We start from the raw sequence: 19,364 nt of genomic DNA on the forward strand, positions 1-19,364 counted from the left end.
CAATTTCAGACCCCTCCATGATTTCCAAGTGGGAGAACTTGCAAAATAGCAGGGTGTTCAAATACTTATTTTCCTCACTGTATATATATATATGTTCTGTATCTTCAGAGAGACGCGCCCTCAACACGCCCGCCGTTGTACTATTCTGTGAAATGTCAGGGGGCGACTCAAGTAATTGTCCTCTTAACTGTCAGGAATCAACGGTGAGAAGAAGAAAGGTCCACACATGACAATGTTTATTTTAGTACATCACCACCAATACCACATACAAAAAGAATCGTGTAAAATCTAGTAAACCCTGATATTATTACTTGTGACATTAGAACAAAATATGTGGATATAAAAAACATGTATGTAGGCTATACAACTAAATTAACAATCTCTTAAATATTTTCTAATTTCAATAAACATTTCATTAAGTTTCGTGGACATTTTATAAAACATGAACCTTTATTCTTTATGAAATGTTTAGTGAAATAAGAAAATATGTAAGAGATTGTTAATTTAGTTATATTGTATACACATTCTCATATCCATATATTTTGTTTTATTGTCATGAGTAATAATCTCAGGGTTTTACACAATTCTTTTTGTAGTGTGGTATTGGTGTACTAAAATAAACATGTCACGTGTGTAGCCTATAGCTTTCTTCTTCTCACCGCTGATTCCTGATGGTTTAGAGGACAATTACTCGAGTCGCCCACTATCGTTTCAAAGAATAGTACAACGGTGAGCGCGTCAAGTATAAACGTATACAGTATACAGTTCCCCCAATAGCGTCATCGATGCAGTGCGAGTTCCTAGAACTAGTAGCTCAAGCAGACATTGTTGACTCCCTCTTATGGGGTGGTGCCGTGCGGCAGTGCCCTGCGACGCCTTCACCTCTATCTGGAGGCCAGCGAGGGCTGGAGGGAAGCAGGCGGGTGTGCGCAGCTGATGGTGGGCCAGAGCAGCGTCCCGCACTATCAGAACCTGCGCTGGTTCTCCGCACGCCTCGCGCCTGGTGAAGTCAATCGTACTCTGTTGGCGCTCTACTTGGCTGTTTTCAGTATGAGAGTGCCTGAGGGTCTTACAGGACTGGTGCTGTCTGTGCCAGGACCCGCACAGCCAAGGCCGGTTGCAATGACGGCGCTAATGGAGAGCATGGCGTCAACAGTGGGAAATAGCGTCAGCGCTCTCCAGCTTCCACGTACATGGTTGGATGGTGCTATTCTAGGGCGAGTCCTAACGCATGGCTGCCCCGTTTACCTGAATGTCTCGCACTGTTCATCTCCAGGGTTTAACCCTCTACATGTTCTGCTTAGTGCGGGTCGTGACCTCACACCCCTACGGAGTCTTAACCTGCGTGGCTGTGGCCGAGGACCTCTCGCCGAGAGCTGTGGAAAGAGCGAGGAGGAGATGGACACGGAGAGCATCAAAGCACTTACTGAATGTTGCCCGCATCTTATTCACCTTAATTTATCCGCCACGCACTACCACCATACTTTTCCCACTGGGAAGGGGGTGCTTAAGGGGTGCAAGGACCTTCATTCGTTATCGCTGGCAAATCTCGGATCAGTAAAGACCATGAATTACATGCAGGCCCTGCTGGAGGCTCTTTCCTACTGCACACAACTCAGGGATTTAAGGTGAACGCACACGTCACTCAACACTCCATGCACAAAATTAAGCAAAGAATCTAAATGTAGACTTGTCACAGCAAAAAGAAAATAACATTTCACCAGTCATGCCACAAATCCTTTCATATTACAACTGCAGCTTAACAGTAGGGGGCAGCACCATACTGACAGGATTGCTGTACATCCTGTATGTTTAAATTGTATTTTGTATTATTTCCTTACAATAATATATTTTGTCATTTAGTTCTTTTACCATTGGATATTTGGAGCAAACTGTGCAGTTAGATGAATCTGGTACATTAATCATAAAAAAATAATTGCCTAAGTCTAAATGACTTAGGCACTTATGCTATGAGGCTAACGAATATTAAGATAAGTATTAAGATAAATGGTGCATACATTTAAAAATGATTAAATAAATAGTGATAGTATAAGTTTAATTAATTTCATATGATGACACACTATGATATCTTAAGCCCTTTTCAGATGTTAATTGTTTCTCATGGGGACATAAGATGATTTAAACATTTACAATAGTTAGTCTGTGGTTTATTGCTGTCTCAATTCAGAATGTCTGGTTTTTTTTTTTTCCTATCTAAAATTTAAAATAAGTTTTTACCAAGTGGCCAGGTCTAATGTTTACCATAGGTAAATGATTTATGTTTTGGTCTAATTTTAAAAGATCATGAGAACAGCCTAAAAAAAAATCTGCAGTTATGACACTTTCACCATTATGTTTTAGACAGTCTCTTTTTTAGACAGCTAAACGGCAGCTCTCACAATAACATTGTCCATGATTTTGTTTCTCATAATTTTATTTCGGTGTGCTTGAAGGTTAAAGTAAAATGTGACACGCAACAGTCACATAGCTTTTGTTTAGTAGACCATATGTATCTTCTTGATGCACTTGCATTCATAAAATTGAATGTAATATTATTTTATAAGAGATGTTAATCATGCATTATTCCTAAAAATGTTATCGCTTAACTGGCTTGTAACTCATTCTGCATTTGCCATCGGTGAGTTTTTAATTGGACCCTGGTTAGAATGAGAATTACTTTATCAATTATTAATATAATTTTTAGCAGAATATTTTATCCTTGTAACTCCTGCTTTTATTCACTGTCTGTATGTGTAAATCTGCAGGCTGGAGCAGCCGTACTTTAATGCGAACGCCGCATTTTTTGAAGAGCTCAGTCAGTGTCAGCAGCTGCGGCGTGTCTGTCTGGTTTCTCGACATGGGACCTTCCAGCCCGCCGCTGTGACGGCCTTCATGCAGAGCTGCACTGATGTCATCATGTGCCACATGTTCATGGGAGGTACCCTGGTGGCATGTAAAACACTGCAGAAAACCCTGCTGGACAGGTTAGTGTTTTAATTGTTAATAATAAAGACTTAATGCCTGAATAATTCCCAGACAGCAACATAGTGTCGGCCCAGATTAGGCCCACATCTGGTGTGTGTTGAATCCATGTGTACCAGATGTGGGCCGGATGGGGCTGACACTATGTTGCTGTCTTGTTGTACAGGAACCTGGTGTACATCAAATATTCCCCTGTTCGTTCTTTTCCCCCTGCAGTTTTTCAACATCTCGTCCAGCCCTTAGTGTGGTGATTTACCCTTTACTGCACGAGGACCTGGCCCATGTGATCAGAGGAATGCCACTTTGCCACCTGGACGAGATCACGCTTTTCAAAAGCCGCGTCGCTGAAGAGCCTGTGAAACAACAACTGTGACTGAAGCAAAATCAGAGAACAGAAAACATGGTGGATTAACCTGGCAATGCTTGACCCGTGCTATTTTGTGAGAGAGAAATTATGCATTGTAGGGACTCTCCTTTGATAATAAAAATATTTGCAGTCTGGAGGATTCCAGGAAAGCCATTTGTTTTGACTTGAGAGATCATTGAGCTAAGAGGACAATCACAACTTTAAATAAGGTCATCATTTTCCATTAAAGAGCTGCTATGAACAAACTCAACAGGTTGAAATATCATCTTAAAACCTTAAAAATAAAGCATTGATAAATACATTTTCTGAAGTGTTGTGGAACTTGCATCACATTATACAATTTTTAAAATGAAACATCCATTTTATGGTAAATCACATGATACATTTTGGCTTCATGTTTTATCATCAAAGTTTTAGTGTATAAATATTTAGAGTAAACACTACAGAATATGGTCCGTGTCAAGAGTTCATTGAATCAGTGGCTGTGGTTTTATGCCCCAAAAAAGCATAAAGGGAAGTCTAAGTGGTTTTCTTAGAAAAAAAGTCATTAGTCATAGGCTACATTGTTTCTAAAATCTGGAAATATCCTCACAGTTCTGTTTTTTTTTTTTCTCCTTCCTTTTTTAATTTCTGAGTATCAGGTCTCTGAACCAGTTCAAGGAATGAAAACAAAAAACGGAATCAAACTAAATTTTAACAGGAACATAAAGTGAAATCAAGTTGAATTATAATGAACAATTACCTGAAACCGGTTAAACAACATTATCTTATAGGTCTGTTTAATATTGTAATTTGGCTGTAAACCAACCATGAATTCAAATCAACGACTTATGCAAATGTGAATGTTGACATCCAACATAAGTGATATGCCCGTGTTCAGCTGGCAAGTTATTTTTACCCAATTCCACCAGTCCGCACCACAACACACTGGCATTCTACACACGATATGCTAGAGCGGCATTTAGAGCTCAGGAGTTTTTGAAAAGATATGTTACCAACCAATAAAAAAACTACATTTATGCAATGTTTCCCAAAGGAAGTTCGATCCCTGAACTTCAGGGGTTGTCAAAAGTGTCATTTGATGCTAAATGCTTACAAACTTCTGATGACAAATTATCAAGAATATGCAGGAAACACAGAGAGAGAGTATACAATGTAAAAGCTATATAATCTGGTGAAATCTGAAAGCAAAATCAAGAGTTCCAACCCCCTTTTAAGTTTTTTTTTGTTTGTTTTTTTTTGCCCGGTTTCACATTTAAGAAGCTTTCATAAACATGCCTTAGGAGATATGTCAGTGCAAATTGATATGTCAGGATCTTAGACAAATTTCAGAGAGAATCCCAGCAAAAGGAAAACAGTTTTTATAGAATAGGAGCATGGCAAAAATGACATAAAACATTAGCCTACATAATTATGACCGCCGCTAGCGTAGCTAGCGAAAGCGGTCATATAGGGATTGTCAAAGTTTTTTTTTTTTTTTTTTTTTTGTCAATCTACTGAATTTTCCGTCAACGATACCAGGGACACCGAAACACCGGGGAACATGAAATTTGGTGGGCATGTAGCCCCACTAGACTTTTACGGAAAAATTTCGTTTGGTCCCCGGGGGTGGTGTTGAGCGAAGGGTTGCTGGTTTAGGATGATACTTACTGTCACACACACACATGCAGGAATACAAACAAACGCAAGCATGCACACACACTGACATCCACACGCACAGACACACACCCATACACACACATACAAATCCACATGCACAGACACACACACACACAAACACACACGCGCACACACATGTACGCACGCATACATACACGCACAGACACACACACACACACAGACACACACATACACACACACATACACACACACACACACACAGACAGACATGCACATACTACTACTTTTTTTAGGTATCAGCCATATACCCGATTTACCAATACCCAATGTGTTATGCTTGGGCAGTATACTAATGACGTGGGTGGGACATGTTTCATGCCATGTTAGATCACATCCTGAGAGTCTACGCTTTCAGAAAATATATAGTTTATATAGTTGAATCAGTTTTCTCTTCATGGTACAGACCAAAATGTATTATGTGTACACTTTCTTCACCTAAATCCATAAAATCCCATTAATTTCAATGGGACATTTACTTAAGTGTTCTACTAGGTACAGTGGGAATGAGTTTAATTTTGTTAACATTGTTTTTTTACAACTCTGAGACCAGGGCTACAAGATAAAACCACTTTTTTGGGGAAAAAATGTTTTTTATTTCAGTAAAACACAACAAACCCATGCCGAAATCAGATAACTGACTTTTACCATCAACAGGCACCTCAACCGTTTGGTAGAGGTTTGTAGAAATTGAATGGGAGGGTCCTTCGCCCCTATCTTCAGTTGAGATGTTCAGAACTACACCATATTTCATGTGTATGATTAACTTGACATCCTCTGGGGGTATGCTAAGTTTCGTAGAATTTCATCCATGGGGGGGTATAAAATAAATTCATTTATGTGCACATTTAGTGACTGTACACTCATCGGCCTGTAGATGGTGGTGTTGAGCGAAGGGTTGCTGGTTTAGGATGATACTGTCACACACACACATGCAGGAATACAAACAAACGCAAGCATGCACACACACTGACATCCACACGCACAGACACACACCCATACACACACATACAAATCCACATGCACAGACACACACACACAAACACACACGCGCACACACATGTACGCACGCATACATACACGCACAGACACACACACACACAGACACACACATACACAAACACACACACATACACACACACACAGACAGACATGCACATACTACTACTTTTTTTAGGTATATACATAAACACGCAATACAGCCAAATTACTCCACGTCATTTATTTTTGTGGAAAGCCAGTGCAGGCCTGAGCGGCGGTCATATTTTGTACCGCCATGCGGTACATCTAGTTTCCCTACAATTTGATTTGTTCTTCATATGCAAACCCACTTGTTACTAGGTAGGAGCAATCTTAGATCCCAAACCATTAGAAAAATAGAGAAGTTCATTTGATTACTCAATATGTCATGAGACAATGTAGACAGTATATTTTTTATATTGTTTATATTTAGAATGTTAGGCCTAAAAGGGGAAGTAAGGTTTAGATGTTAGAATCATGATTAGTTTAAAAGATAGTTTACTATCTTATCTATTAAAAATCCATCACACGTCATCTGCATTCCAGGTATCCCATACTGTCTTCTTGACCGTAGTTGCAAATGCAGAGACTGTGTTACAGCAAGTGAAGGGATGGAACACACGAAGGGCCTTGAATTTGTCAGGACCCAGAGACTTGGCAATCTCATGGGCAGGTATGTATCTGAAGTTCTTGCCAGTCCCAAATTCCACCCACAACTCCTCAATGTCCAGCTCTGACACATGTGCAATGGCTAGGACCAAAACATCTGTGTCCACAGTGCAAGGGGGGAACTTTTTAAATCCTTTTCTTGCAGGATCTGCTGCATGGAGTAGCATCCTTGTATCTGCTTCTTCATGCGTGCAAGGGTCAATTGCACTCTCACTCTCATTGAGTCCACAAGAGGAAACAGTTTGGTAGTCGACCTATTCACAAGGTTCCTGGCCAGAAAGTGAAAGAGCTCTGTTTTGTTTTCATCCACTCTCATGAAGCCTTTCCAGTTGGTTGATAACTTGTTTTTTTCATCCACTTTTGTTCTTGTCCCCTTTTCCCGCTTCTTACAGTTTTTTGAAATTGCTTGCACACAATTTCTGAAACTATGGCTCCATTTCTTGAAACTCTACACACAAAACACACACACAACATGCAAACCATCAGATGTCTCTTGCAAAAGCAAACAAAACTTTATTCAAAACTATTTTAACTCTTCCAAACATTTTTTTTTTTTTTGCGTAGTAACTACACACAAACATAAAATGATTAGCCACATACACACCAAACTACACACAGATGAGAAAAATGTCCTACTATCTTGTGTAATTTGCTTGTTCAGTGTGCAGTGAGTAGGAGTTTGTGCACAAACACAAAATACACTGTATATACAGTATGTATGCACAATTGATGAATTTTACAGTTATGGAACTGAACTGAATCAACACTGAAGAGACTTGAGCTGAATATTGACACTATTGGCTTGTTTCTTTTGAATTTGTTACTATTGTGAAGCTGCTGTGAAACAATCTATATTGTATGCATATTCAGTCTATATATATATATATATTTATATATATATATATATATAGGTACACACACACACACTGAATATGCATACAATTTGTCTATAGTTATATATATATATATAGTCAATATAGCTATACAATCAGTCTATATATATATATATATATATATATATATAGGTACACACACACACACACACTGAATATGCATATACAGTGCAATGCATAAGTTAATACACCCATGCTAAAGTTGACTAAAAAGAGGAATAAAAAATCATATTTTGGAAATTGAACTTAATGCCTTAATTTAAAAAATTAGGAAAAATCCAACCTTTTAGGACACCAATTTTCTTTGTGAATGAATAATGTATCGTAAATAAATAAATGTTCTTCCTTAAAATACATGGTGCATAAGTGTGTACACCCCTATGTTAAATTCCCATAGAGGCAGGCAGATTTTTATTTTTAAGTATTTTTTTTAAATTAATTTTTAGGATACTATGCATCCTGATAAAGTTCCCTTGGCCTTTGGAATTAAAATAGCCCCACATCATCACATAGCCTTCACCATACTGTTGAAAACTTTTTCTTCGTCGAAGCAAGAGACCAGGAGACGTTGGGGATCACGTTCAAACAAAGTTATTCTTTATTGAGGACTTCGCGTTGACGCGGCTGCAGTTCTTCCCAAATCAGTCTAACTAATGTAACTTTACATGGTTTCTTTATAGGCATTTCAGTGGGCTGTCCCTAAAGGTTCTGAACTTACACAGTTGTAACAGTTGTAGCAGTTTAAACACTCTGGTTCTATCGTTTTCAGAGTCTACTGTTGTCGTTTCATTCTTTCCCTATTTCTTAATTGATTTGACACCTATGGACCAGTGAGGTAAGGATGGACTAAATGGGGAAAGGCCTATGAGGTTGTCTTCACCCTGGATTGGCCCCCGACGCCTGTTGCGTCAGTTCTTTCCAGGGCCCTCACTGAACCGTGTCCTATTCTGTCCCTGTGTTGTGTACACACTGTACAGTGTGTGAGAAAATTGGCACATTTTCATTCTCCAGTGAAACATCAGTCTTAATAGACATCATATAGAGCATGGAGGTCTGATTGTAATATTTTATGGCATAACATTAAAGGCTGTGAGTTTTCTGAATGTCCCCCAAACAAAGGCTGTGACAGTCACTAAGTCTTTCATCTTTGTTGTGAGTTACTGGGGAGATTAAGCAATCACAGCCCAAATGGTTAACACCTCAAAAAGCTTAGCCACGAGTCCAATGACGAGGGGAGGGGTTGCTTTAAAGTAGCAAACAAATGTAGTAAGAGCTGCATAACATTGTTAACTTGTCTTAAGTTATTTTTGTTTTTTCTACATTCTTTTCCAAAATGTCCGTGCTTGCCACAGTAAGAACAACTGGCTTCTCTAGGACTTTTGCGTTTCTTTGGCTTCTCTGAGTTGACCTTAACAGAAACTGCTGCAATTCTTACTCTCTCTTTGACATCAGAATCTCTTTCCCAAATCGCCAAACTTTCTAGGTTACTTCTGAGAGTTCTTTTAGCCCACGTAATATCTAGGAATGGCAAGGCTGTTCTGTACTCAGCTACAAGACCATCTGCCCAAATTCGGATTAGAGCTCCTTTGTCAGCTAACACACTTTCGGAATCATCCACTATTCCACTGTACGTTACCGCTACCTGACAGAACCTCTCAGTATATTCACTCACAGTTTCTTCTTTCTCTTGTACACAGCTAGTAACTCTCGACCAATCGATTTTGGGTCCTAAGATATTCTTTAGGATTTTCAAAACACCTTCTCTCAAATCGCCTTTACTGACATGTTGCAGTTCGGAACTAACAGCAGACTCAAAATTGTTGAATTCAGATTCAGTTAGAATTTGTGACATCAGCTGTGTGACTTCTGGCAACGACATGTCGTAAAGATGCATTTTGCTGAACAATGCTCTAATAAATTCAGAAAAATTTGTACGTGCTGAGGGTAAACTCTGGGAGAGTCTATCTATATCCTTAGGACCTAAAGATGTTTTGGCAACCGTTTGTATTTGGACAACAGAAGAGTTCGGAGTAACACTTTCAGTTCCCTGAGATCTTCTCCTAGCCCCACAAACCTGCACTGAATCTACAGGCTGATCAGTTACTGATTGGATGGCTACATTTGTTTCAACGAAAGCTTTTAAGTCAGGATAATTGTTATCAGGCTGACTAACTTCTTCCACATCAGTTTTTTCTGCATCTTTGTTGCGGTTTACTTTCTTAGTCAACAAAGATATTCTAGCACGGAGCTCTTTGATCTGTTTCTCTAGCTCAGAGTTGCGCTTAGACTGTTCTGTAGCTAGGGTTAAACCGAATTCTCTGTGACGTTTTAGCTCAAAATACCCCACAAATATTTTTATATAGCATGTTAAAATTGTTACTTTTTGAGGGTTAGCAAAAACACACCGTTTTTGTGTCTGTTCCTTTAAATGCAAATCAGCTGCTGCTCCCGGCACAGAGGGCGGAGCTTCAAGAGCTTGTGTCCTTTTACCTCACACAGACATGCACTGAACATTTCAAAAACTTTTAGCCTTTTATGTTCAAATCGAAGTCAGAAAGATGGAGAGACTCAAGAAGAAGTGACATGTAGACACAACTCCTGAATGGTTAGTTGATGAATTTATGTAGCTTATGTGTAGTTATCTTGTAGTCATTGATTAGCATATTCTGTCTTGATAATCTATAGAGCAGTGGTTCCCAAACCTGTCCTGCCGGCACCCCAACACTGCACGTTTTCTTTGTCTCCCTAATCAAACACACCTGATTCAACTCATCAGCTCATTATCACATGGGTTAATGAGCTGATGAGTTGAATCAGGTGTGTTTGATTAGGGAGACAAAGAAAATGTGCTGTGTTGGGGTGCCGGAAGGACAGGTTTGGGAACCACTGCTATAGAGAGCCTAAGTCCCTCCCCTTCCGGTGGAACACCATGGGACCTTAAAGGAGAAGTTCACTTTCAAAAAAACTTTTGCTGATAATTTACTCACCCCCATGTCATCCAAGATGTCCATGTCTTTCTTTCTTCAGTCGCAAAGAAATTAAGGTTTTTGATGAAAACATTCCAGGATTTCCCCCCATGTAATGGATTCTATTGGGACCCAAACGGTAGAAGGTCCAAATGACAGTTTAAGTGCAGCTTCAAAGGGCTTTAAACGATACCAGACGATGAATAAGGGTCTTATCTAGCGAAACGATCGGTCATTTCCAAAATAAATAAAAAAGTTTAAGTTTTATAAGCACAAACGCTCGCCTTGCTCTGTTCTGTGATGCGCGTTGAAGACGTCACGTAATACGCAATTACGTTGAAAAGGTCACGCTTGACGTGTTTACAAATGTGCGGAAGGAGGACCATATACACATTTTCGAATGTATTTGTGTCAGTTTATCGTTTAAAATGCCCATTTCGTGTGCGTATCCTGGGTGTTTTAATATTAAAAAGCCAAAAAGAACATTTTCTTCAGGACAGAAATTTTTAAAGCGTGACCTTTTCAACGTAATTGCGTATTACGTGACGTCACGAACGCGCATCACAGAACAGAGCAAGGCGAACATTTGTGCTTATAAAACTTAAACTTTTTTATTTATTTTGGAAATGACCGATCGTTTCGCTAGATAAGACCCTTATTCATCGTCTGGTATCGTTTAAAGCCCTTTGAAGCTGCACTTAAACTGTCATTTGGACCTTCTACCGTTTGGGTCCCAATAGAATCCATTACATGGGGGGGAAATCCTGGAATGTTTTCATCAAAAACCTTAATTTCTTTGCGACTGAAGAAAGAAAGACATGGACATCTTGGATGACATGGGGGTGAGTAAATTATCAGCAAAAGTTTTTTTGAAAGTGAACTTCTCCTTTAATTCGGAAAAATATTGTATGGTAGTCAATGGCGAGAGACAACAAATATTTTGATCTCGTTTGAATTGTGCGATGAATTACACATATGATGTTTGTCAATTTAAAAGATACATTTTAAAGTCAAGAAAGTCACAGTTTGATGTAAAACTGTTCAGGTATAACAGTGTGAAAATACGTAATTACAAAGACTACAAACCCACATGTGACGTCATACCTCTCTCTCAATGAATGAAGCTAACTTTACTGAAGCTAACGTCTGTCATTTTTTTATAGTCTTACGTTATAATCGTAACGTTACGCCGTCATGCCTGAGTGTTTTGTACCAGACTGCACACGAGCAACGGCTCCCGGGGCGGGGTTTATGTAAATTTTAGGGTTAAGTGATGTCACTAACCCGGGAGGAATGTCGTGTAGTCCCTACCAGCCGTTTGTTGTAGTCCTTAAAGTCCACGTGAACCGGAAGTTGCAAACTTTTCTCCAGTGTTGTGACATAGCAGACTAAGGGTGCTTCTCAATTCTTATTTGTGCATCCTCGTTTCCTTTCCTCTCGTCTCAGCTCCACCCCCTGTAGGAAGCGAGGGAAGGCTGCAAGGAAAAGACGCGAGGACGGAGAATCGAATGAAAGCTTTTTTATACATTGGAATACTTGATCACTCGAGCGTCACTTCACCAGCAGCGCTCAGAGGATTTGCCCTTATGTTGTATTAGTTTGGTTATTTAAGAAATTCATAATAAATAATAATAAAGCAAGATACCCTGTTGAAATATGTGAGATGTGTGGTAATATAAACTGCAAAGGTAAAGTATAAATCAAAATGATTGTGACCGATGTGAAGGGGGAGGAGAATTTATGCGTCACGTTTAAGTCGATAAAACTCTTCCGCATAGGATACACCTGTGTATCCTCGCTCATGACTCCTCAGGAAGCCTCCTCACTCCTCAATCTTGACTCCTCGCGGTGCAATTAGAGAATTGAGATATCCTTCAAGATAGCTGAGCTCGATCGGTTTCCGGGTCATAGGATGGAGGATGGAGGATGGAGGAGCGAGGAGACGAGGAGGAATATTGAGAAGCACCCTAAGAGCGTTTTATCTGATCTAACTTGAGGGGAGTGGTTAAGCGTTTTCAACCCAAGCCGTCAAACTGACGTCATCAGAGAAGGAACGCCATTCCAGACCGGAAGTAACGTTTCAGATTTTGATTAAAGATTACCACGGCAAACAATTTTTTTCTGTGAATTAACTTGCACAGATTAATTGTTCACCACAAGACTAGTAATATGTGCTAACAAAGTAAATAGGGTCAATTTTGATTTCAGGTCAACTTTAAAAAGCAATTTCTTTGAAAGAAAAAATCTCCCTTTGCTTTGAACTTTGAGCATTGTAACTTTGCAGATGTTGTTTATGCTCAAACAGCAACATTACACACTAACTAAAGTTAGAAAAGTGAAATCATAATCAACCACCCCTTTAAATAAAATGTGTTTCATTATAATACTTTTACTTTACAGTATAGTAAAATTTATGTCTTAATTTTGTCACTTGCAAGAGTTATTATCAACCCTCGAGACTTTATTTTGAAAACACAGCATTAGAGATCTTTTGTGTAAAACAAAAACAACAACATTTACCCTAATCATCCAATTTAAAAGGTTTACAGCCCATGCTCTTAATGCATTGTGTCTCCTTCAGCATCAGTGAATGTTTGCACCTTGTGTAATAATTGTGTATGAGTCCCTCAGTTGCCCTCAATGTGAGAAGATTGATGTCAAAAGCATATTCACTTCGAACATGCAAAAAAAGAAAGAAAAAAAAAGAAAAAAAGACAGGCTTTTCTAAAGAGCAGTAGTTTAATTCCTCGGGACAAACAACGGACTCATGAACCTCTATCACAACTATCACAGAATTAAGATTCAAGGGTATGTAAACTTTGGTTCGTGTAAATTCAGTTATTACTTTGTTGTAGACTGTATCATGTACATTTTTATGTGATGCAGCTTATTCGGGACAGTATTAAATAAAAAATAACATGCATTTTTATTTTGTTAAATCATAACATCATGCTTATTCTGCAAGAGTAAACTTATGAGCAGAACTATAGGTTCTGTGTGTATTTTTAATTAAGCTAATGCACGCTGAAATGCACTGAACTTCTAAAGAGAAGCAGGATGCTGAATGGTTTTAGTTCCCTGTTTATTTTTGCTGAGTTGTTAAAATAAATGGGTTGAGAAAGCAAATTCACTAAATCGATAGGGTATATAAACGTAAGTAAAGGGAAGAAATGATATGCGAAGGACGGGTGAATACAAGATCCTTGTGAAAAACCTTGTGTTCCATTAGAGTGGTGAGTAACAGTTTTTGACTTCACTTTTTAATTGTTAGTATTTGTTAAACTATTTTAAGTTCTGTTTTTTATTGAGTTCAATTTAGTTTGTTATACCTGTGTTATGTGATCTTAATTTTTGCTACCATTTTACATATACACAAAGCAACTGATATTTGCATAATTTGTAAAATACTTTTAATAGGTTTATCGAATTTGGGTGAGATCAGGGTTATCACATGGAGATGTTGTCACAAGGGCTATATCTCCGTAAATATAAGGTTTATGAGTTAAAAGTCCAATCAGGGGCGTCATGCAAGCCAAAATTCTGGGGGGGCACAATCTGAGACGTTGCAATTGTTTTCTGACGGGTGATATGGATCATGTTAGGAGGGGTCAGGGGGGTTTCTCCCCCTGAAAATTTTTAAATTCTGGCTGCTAAACATACCATTTCAATGCAGTTTGGGAGGGACAGAAATACCTTAACGGAGCTAGCAGCAACCCTCCTCTATCTGAGGACTAAGTTAAAGTATCTATTTTGTAAGTTTATGTAAAAGACAGGTTGATGAAAGAACTGTAAGCTCAAATTCAAAAGCTTTTGAAGTCTACTTCATTAAAGCATGTTTACACACACACTTACTGTACACTTAGGCCTACTACACATGATTTTAAAAACAGTACCATTGCAGTTGTTATTTTAATATTAATATGTGATGAAGGACTTTGAAAGAAGTTTGACAGATATCAGTGCTGAATAAGGTTAACACTACCCCTTTTATTTGAAAATGGTTAATATTTGACAGAAATGTAAAAAAGTAATCAAATCAAATGTAATATGTAACATTACTTTAGTAAAATCATTGAAATACTGTAGTTACACTGCTCATTATTATGTTTCAAAACCGATCAGATAACGTTACTATGGCTTTGTATGGCAGTAACGTTAGCCAACTAGTTTACGGTTAGACTAGGCTAGCTATCGATAACGTTACACTGACACAACTTAAGTTAATGCTCTGAATTCGCAGCTAATATCAAATCCATAACTTTTTGATCAAGTTAAAATTTCCAGGTCAACCACAAATAATCCCACTACCTTTTAATATCATCCGATAACTAATTCAATGCCGATTTGTTGCTTTGCCCACTTACCACTTCAAGACCATCTGTAAAACATTGCCAGCTCAACGTGCGTTCCTATCGAAAGACGCGCATAGCGCTCTAGATTTGATATACACAGACACCATATTAGGAAAAAGGGGCGTGCTGATGCTGACCGATTTATTACACATCCAGAAGAATACATTTGAGTCGTTATAGGCTCTGGTATATTATGGAGTATAATAGGAATAAAGTTGTGACAAAAAAATTATCAGGGAGGAAAAATCTGAGGGGGCACGTGCCCCCTCACTTTGAATGGGCATGACGCCACTGAGTCCAATTACACAAATGTAGTTGTTGTATCACCATAATATAGTATTTACAAATTGCTTAGACACTAAGTGGAACTTGAGGCTCACTCAGTGAAACCATTCACTCATGTACTGAATCTTCAAAGTCTGCAAAACTACAAGCACATTACGCGCTTTACACTCAGTTTGAAATTGTAAAACAAACTTTTTGCAAAACTCTAAACACAGTTCTCTACATTAGACACTTTATTCAGCTCTTTTGTTTCATTTAGGAAACACTGCCATTTAAATCTTAAATCACAATCATGTGTGAAAACACTCATAAATTGATCACTTAGAAATCAAAACTCAGTGTTTAGAGAAATTAATTAAAAAAATTGTACCGCCTTGAATTTCTATCTATAGTGTAAATATATATGTATATATATATATTTACATATATGTACTGTATGCATGTATGTACAGTATATATTTATGTTTATACTGTATATATTTTCATATATATATGTTTAGGTGTGTGTGTGTGTGTATATATATACATATACACACACACACACACACACACACACACACACACACACACACACACACAGTGCTTTAGAAATAGTTGACTTTCTGACTTGGCTTGTATGCATATTCAGTGTGTGTGTATATATACATGTGTATTTGTGCACATAAATGATTGTGTAACAAACTCCTGTACTCACTGGACACTGAACAAGCAAAAGACAATATAGTGGTTTACATTTTTCACATCTGTGTGTTGTTTGGTGTGTATGTGGCTAATCATTTGATGTTTGTGTGTAGAGTTACTACAGCTGCATTTTTGGAATAGTTCAAATAGTTTTGAATAAAGTGTTTGCTTTTGCAAGAGATGTCTGATGTTTTGCATGTTGTGTGCGTGTTTTGTGGTTTTGTGTAGTTTCAAGAAATTGTGTCTAATCAATTTGAGAAAACCACAAAACACGCACACAACATGCAAAACATCAGACGTCTCTTGCAAAAGCAAACACTTTATTCAAAACTATTTTAACTCTTCCAAAAATCAGAAATAACAGACCGCATTCTACATTAGAATTAAACCAAGCTTCAAGTTCCACTTTTTGTGTCTAACCAATTTGAAAAAACTGTATCACCAGCTACATTATACAGAAGAAACAAATAACTTAAAGCAAATAAGAAAAATGCAATATGGCAGCTGTAGGAAAGTTGTCAAGGAAATTGTCTGATCTGTTTTGCCACACAATATTGTTTATGGACACTATCTGGTCTAGAAAACATTTAGCCTGACAAATCTTAAGCTTGGAAAGCATCTTTGGAGAATTTGTTCTTTGCTCATTCAAGTAAACAGGGTCTATGCAGGATCTATACTTGCATGAATGGTAACCATGTGAACCGACGTTGATGCCAGTCAGCAGTTCTGACTGACATCACCTGGCAAAATAAAAAAAATATGTCAGGCGGATTTATATAAATAGGGCCACAGATATTGTCAGATATTGTTTACTTTAAAGTGTTCTCTTTTAGTTTCATTATGTTTATTGGACTAAGGTTTAAATATGTATTGTAGCCATTGAGAGATATTTGGTGGATCAAGTTTGTGAGCCACATTTCCTTAAAAGTGTTCATGACAAAGCAGGAGATTAGAAATATTCTTTGAACTCACTGCAACACCGGTGTGGTCTTGCCTTTGGTGTCAGTATATAGTATTTGTAGAGCTTCCTTCGGTATTTACAATTTAGTCTTTATTATCTGGTATTTAATAGTAGATGTTTAATTACTACACGGAAGGTGTTGTGTATCATGTTTCTTACATTCTCACGTTTTTGTCTCTTCATTTAATAGGTTAATAGCTTGATCTCTGACTTGTACTGCTAAATTTGAGGTAAGCGTTTGTTTATTTATATATTACATAATATAAGTTGTTATAGCAGAAAATTATAAAAATTATAACATGGTATTTGTTTTTGCAGAGATCTTGATAATTCATCATCTCATCCTCTTCATCATGGCGCTGGTTCTTCATGTGCTGATGCTGTTTCTTCTCTCCGGTGGTTCGGCCAGAGTTGTGACAGATTTTGAGCAGGAGTGTGGTCAATTTTTTGCAAATCGAATATCACCAACAACATTTTCTGGACCACCACAGTATGAGCAGATCTGCCAGACTCTAAATGGTGTTGTTCATTATGCCACATATTATGATACTTTCAACAAGACCCCAGTGTACTCAGCCTACAAGTTTAACGGGATAAAGAGCTGCAAAAGAAAAAACAACTGGTACATTGAACCTCAAGTAAGTGAAATATTACTCTATCTAAATTAATTAATTCTGTTAAATGTTTTACACTCTACACCATTAATACAAAATTTCAGCTAAAAGACTTGAAATACATACGTAGTGACATGCATAGTAAGCTAGGATAAGAGAAAGTATTTTATTATCATTACAGACCATGGCAATACTGGAATAGTGCTTTATAATGACAATAAGAAGTGTCTGTAGTGCAGTTCATTGCTTCTGTGAAGTGCTAGAAGTTAAAAGAAGTGACATTTAAGACTTTCTAAAAAAGACACTGAAAACCACACACATAAGCATTTCATTTGATAAATTCAGTATAAAATAACCTAGATGAGTTGACATGATTCCAAAGTAAAGAGAGATTGCTAGTCTAACATACGAATGCCCACACGTGTTGTAAAGCAGGAAAAGCTGATGGTTGAATGTTGCGTGTGAACAGGGATGTACTTGTGTTTGTTCTTATATCCAGCATTCTTAATTTGATATTTTCTATGTTATATATCAAATAATATTGCAGCTTGATGAAGCAGGAGAAGATATGGCTTATGTGGATAGAAATTTACATGGAGTCCTTCAAGCTATATTTCAGCTTGATGATGAAACAGCAGGAGAAGATATGGCGCCTGAGGGGTCTGTGAATAAAACACTACGTGGAGTCCATCAAGCTCTCAATGGAGATTATGTGAACTCTGAGTACCACAGAGGTCATCTGGCACCAGTATACCATGCAGGATCACAGAGCTGTTCTGACGCCACCTTCACTCTCACTAATGCTGCTCCACAAGACTCCTATTTTAACAGCGTTTTATGGTGGAATGTGGAACGAACGCTGGCAAACTTTCTGGAAAGTAATTGTTTTCAACCTATTTACATTGTTACAGGGGTGGTACCAGGTACTGATTATATAAATAATAGAGTGAATGTGCCTAGTCATTTCTGGACTGCATTCTGTTGCTTAGATCAGAATTACAGATGTTCAAAGTCAGGGGGAGTCATTGGAACCAATGAACGTAACTCCTTTATTAGGGGGATGCCTGTGGCTGTTTTAGAGAGAGAGTTACAAAACCTTTATGGAACAGAATTTAGGTTGTTTCAATACTAAAACAAAACAGACAGAGGTTGCTTTAAAATGCTTGTTGCGCAATTCAACTTTGAATTTGTTTTTGAGGAAACTATTTTGAGTGGTTTTATGCAGATTAGTATCATTTCATTTGAACTAATTTAACAATCGTAAAACAATTAATTTCTAATGCTGATAATAATACTGCAAACCTTGTGCTGGATGTCATAGCTGATTTAGAGACAGACTGGGGAAAATGTGAACACTGAAGTTGTTTCACTAAAAATGTTTAATGTTTGCAAACATTTCGGGGGAATCTATATTGAGTTATATTATGTTCTTGTGTCTTAATCAAATGACAAATTATAATGACAATTATCTGTAAAATTATAATGATTATCATTTAACTGTAACATTTAAATGTCTTAACTGTAAATCTAATAACTTTGATACCTCTAATAAAAATCATTAATACTGCAAACTTTGTAGAAAAAAAAAGTTATAACATACAGAAGGATGCTACTGTATGTGAATTTGCACCTGATTACTCAAAAATCATCATTACTCAAAACTTCATTATAATGGGCTGGATTTTATTGGATTGAACTGGTCTTGACTCTGAACTGGTCACAGATAAACTGCAATTACTAGGCTAAACAATCTGCAAACTTTAACAAAAACTTAGGCATAAGCATCCTCAAAACAACAAGCTCCAATCTTTTTCTAGCCTTTTCACTCTTTTATTGTCAAATGACGGAATGACGAGGGAGAAAGGCTCCACGACCCCAGCACAAGCACTGTAGCTTC

At 37.7% G+C, this 19,364-nt stretch overlaps 2 protein-coding genes across 2 annotated transcripts; both read left to right on the forward strand.

The window, feature by feature from the left end:
- The first annotated feature begins 838 nt into the window (after positions 1-838).
- Positions 839-3,501, forward strand: LOC311077421 (F-box/LRR-repeat protein 18-like). The gene is made up of 3 exons (XM_084105878.1): positions 839-1,628; positions 2,766-2,984; positions 3,199-3,501. Exons 1-3 carry the CDS (start codon positions 937-939, stop codon positions 3,353-3,355), a joined length of 1,068 nt encoding a protein of 355 aa, XP_083962004.1. The 5' UTR covers positions 839-936; the 3' UTR covers positions 3,356-3,501.
- A 10,206-nt stretch (positions 3,502-13,707) lies between these two features.
- LOC311077327 (endonuclease domain-containing 1 protein-like) lies at positions 13,708-19,035 on the forward strand. The gene is made up of 4 exons (XM_084105705.1): positions 13,708-13,807; positions 17,044-17,083; positions 17,172-17,491; positions 18,015-19,035. Exons 3-4 carry the CDS (start codon positions 17,207-17,209, stop codon positions 18,597-18,599), a joined length of 870 nt encoding a protein of 289 aa, XP_083961831.1. The 5' UTR covers positions 13,708-13,807; positions 17,044-17,083; positions 17,172-17,206; the 3' UTR covers positions 18,600-19,035.
- Positions 19,036-19,364: the final 329 nt, after the last annotated feature.

This window comes from Abramis brama, assembly GCF_963993115.1.
Source record: "Abramis brama genome assembly, chromosome: 2".
Lineage (NCBI taxonomy): Eukaryota > Metazoa > Chordata > Actinopteri > Cypriniformes > Leuciscidae > Abramis > Abramis brama.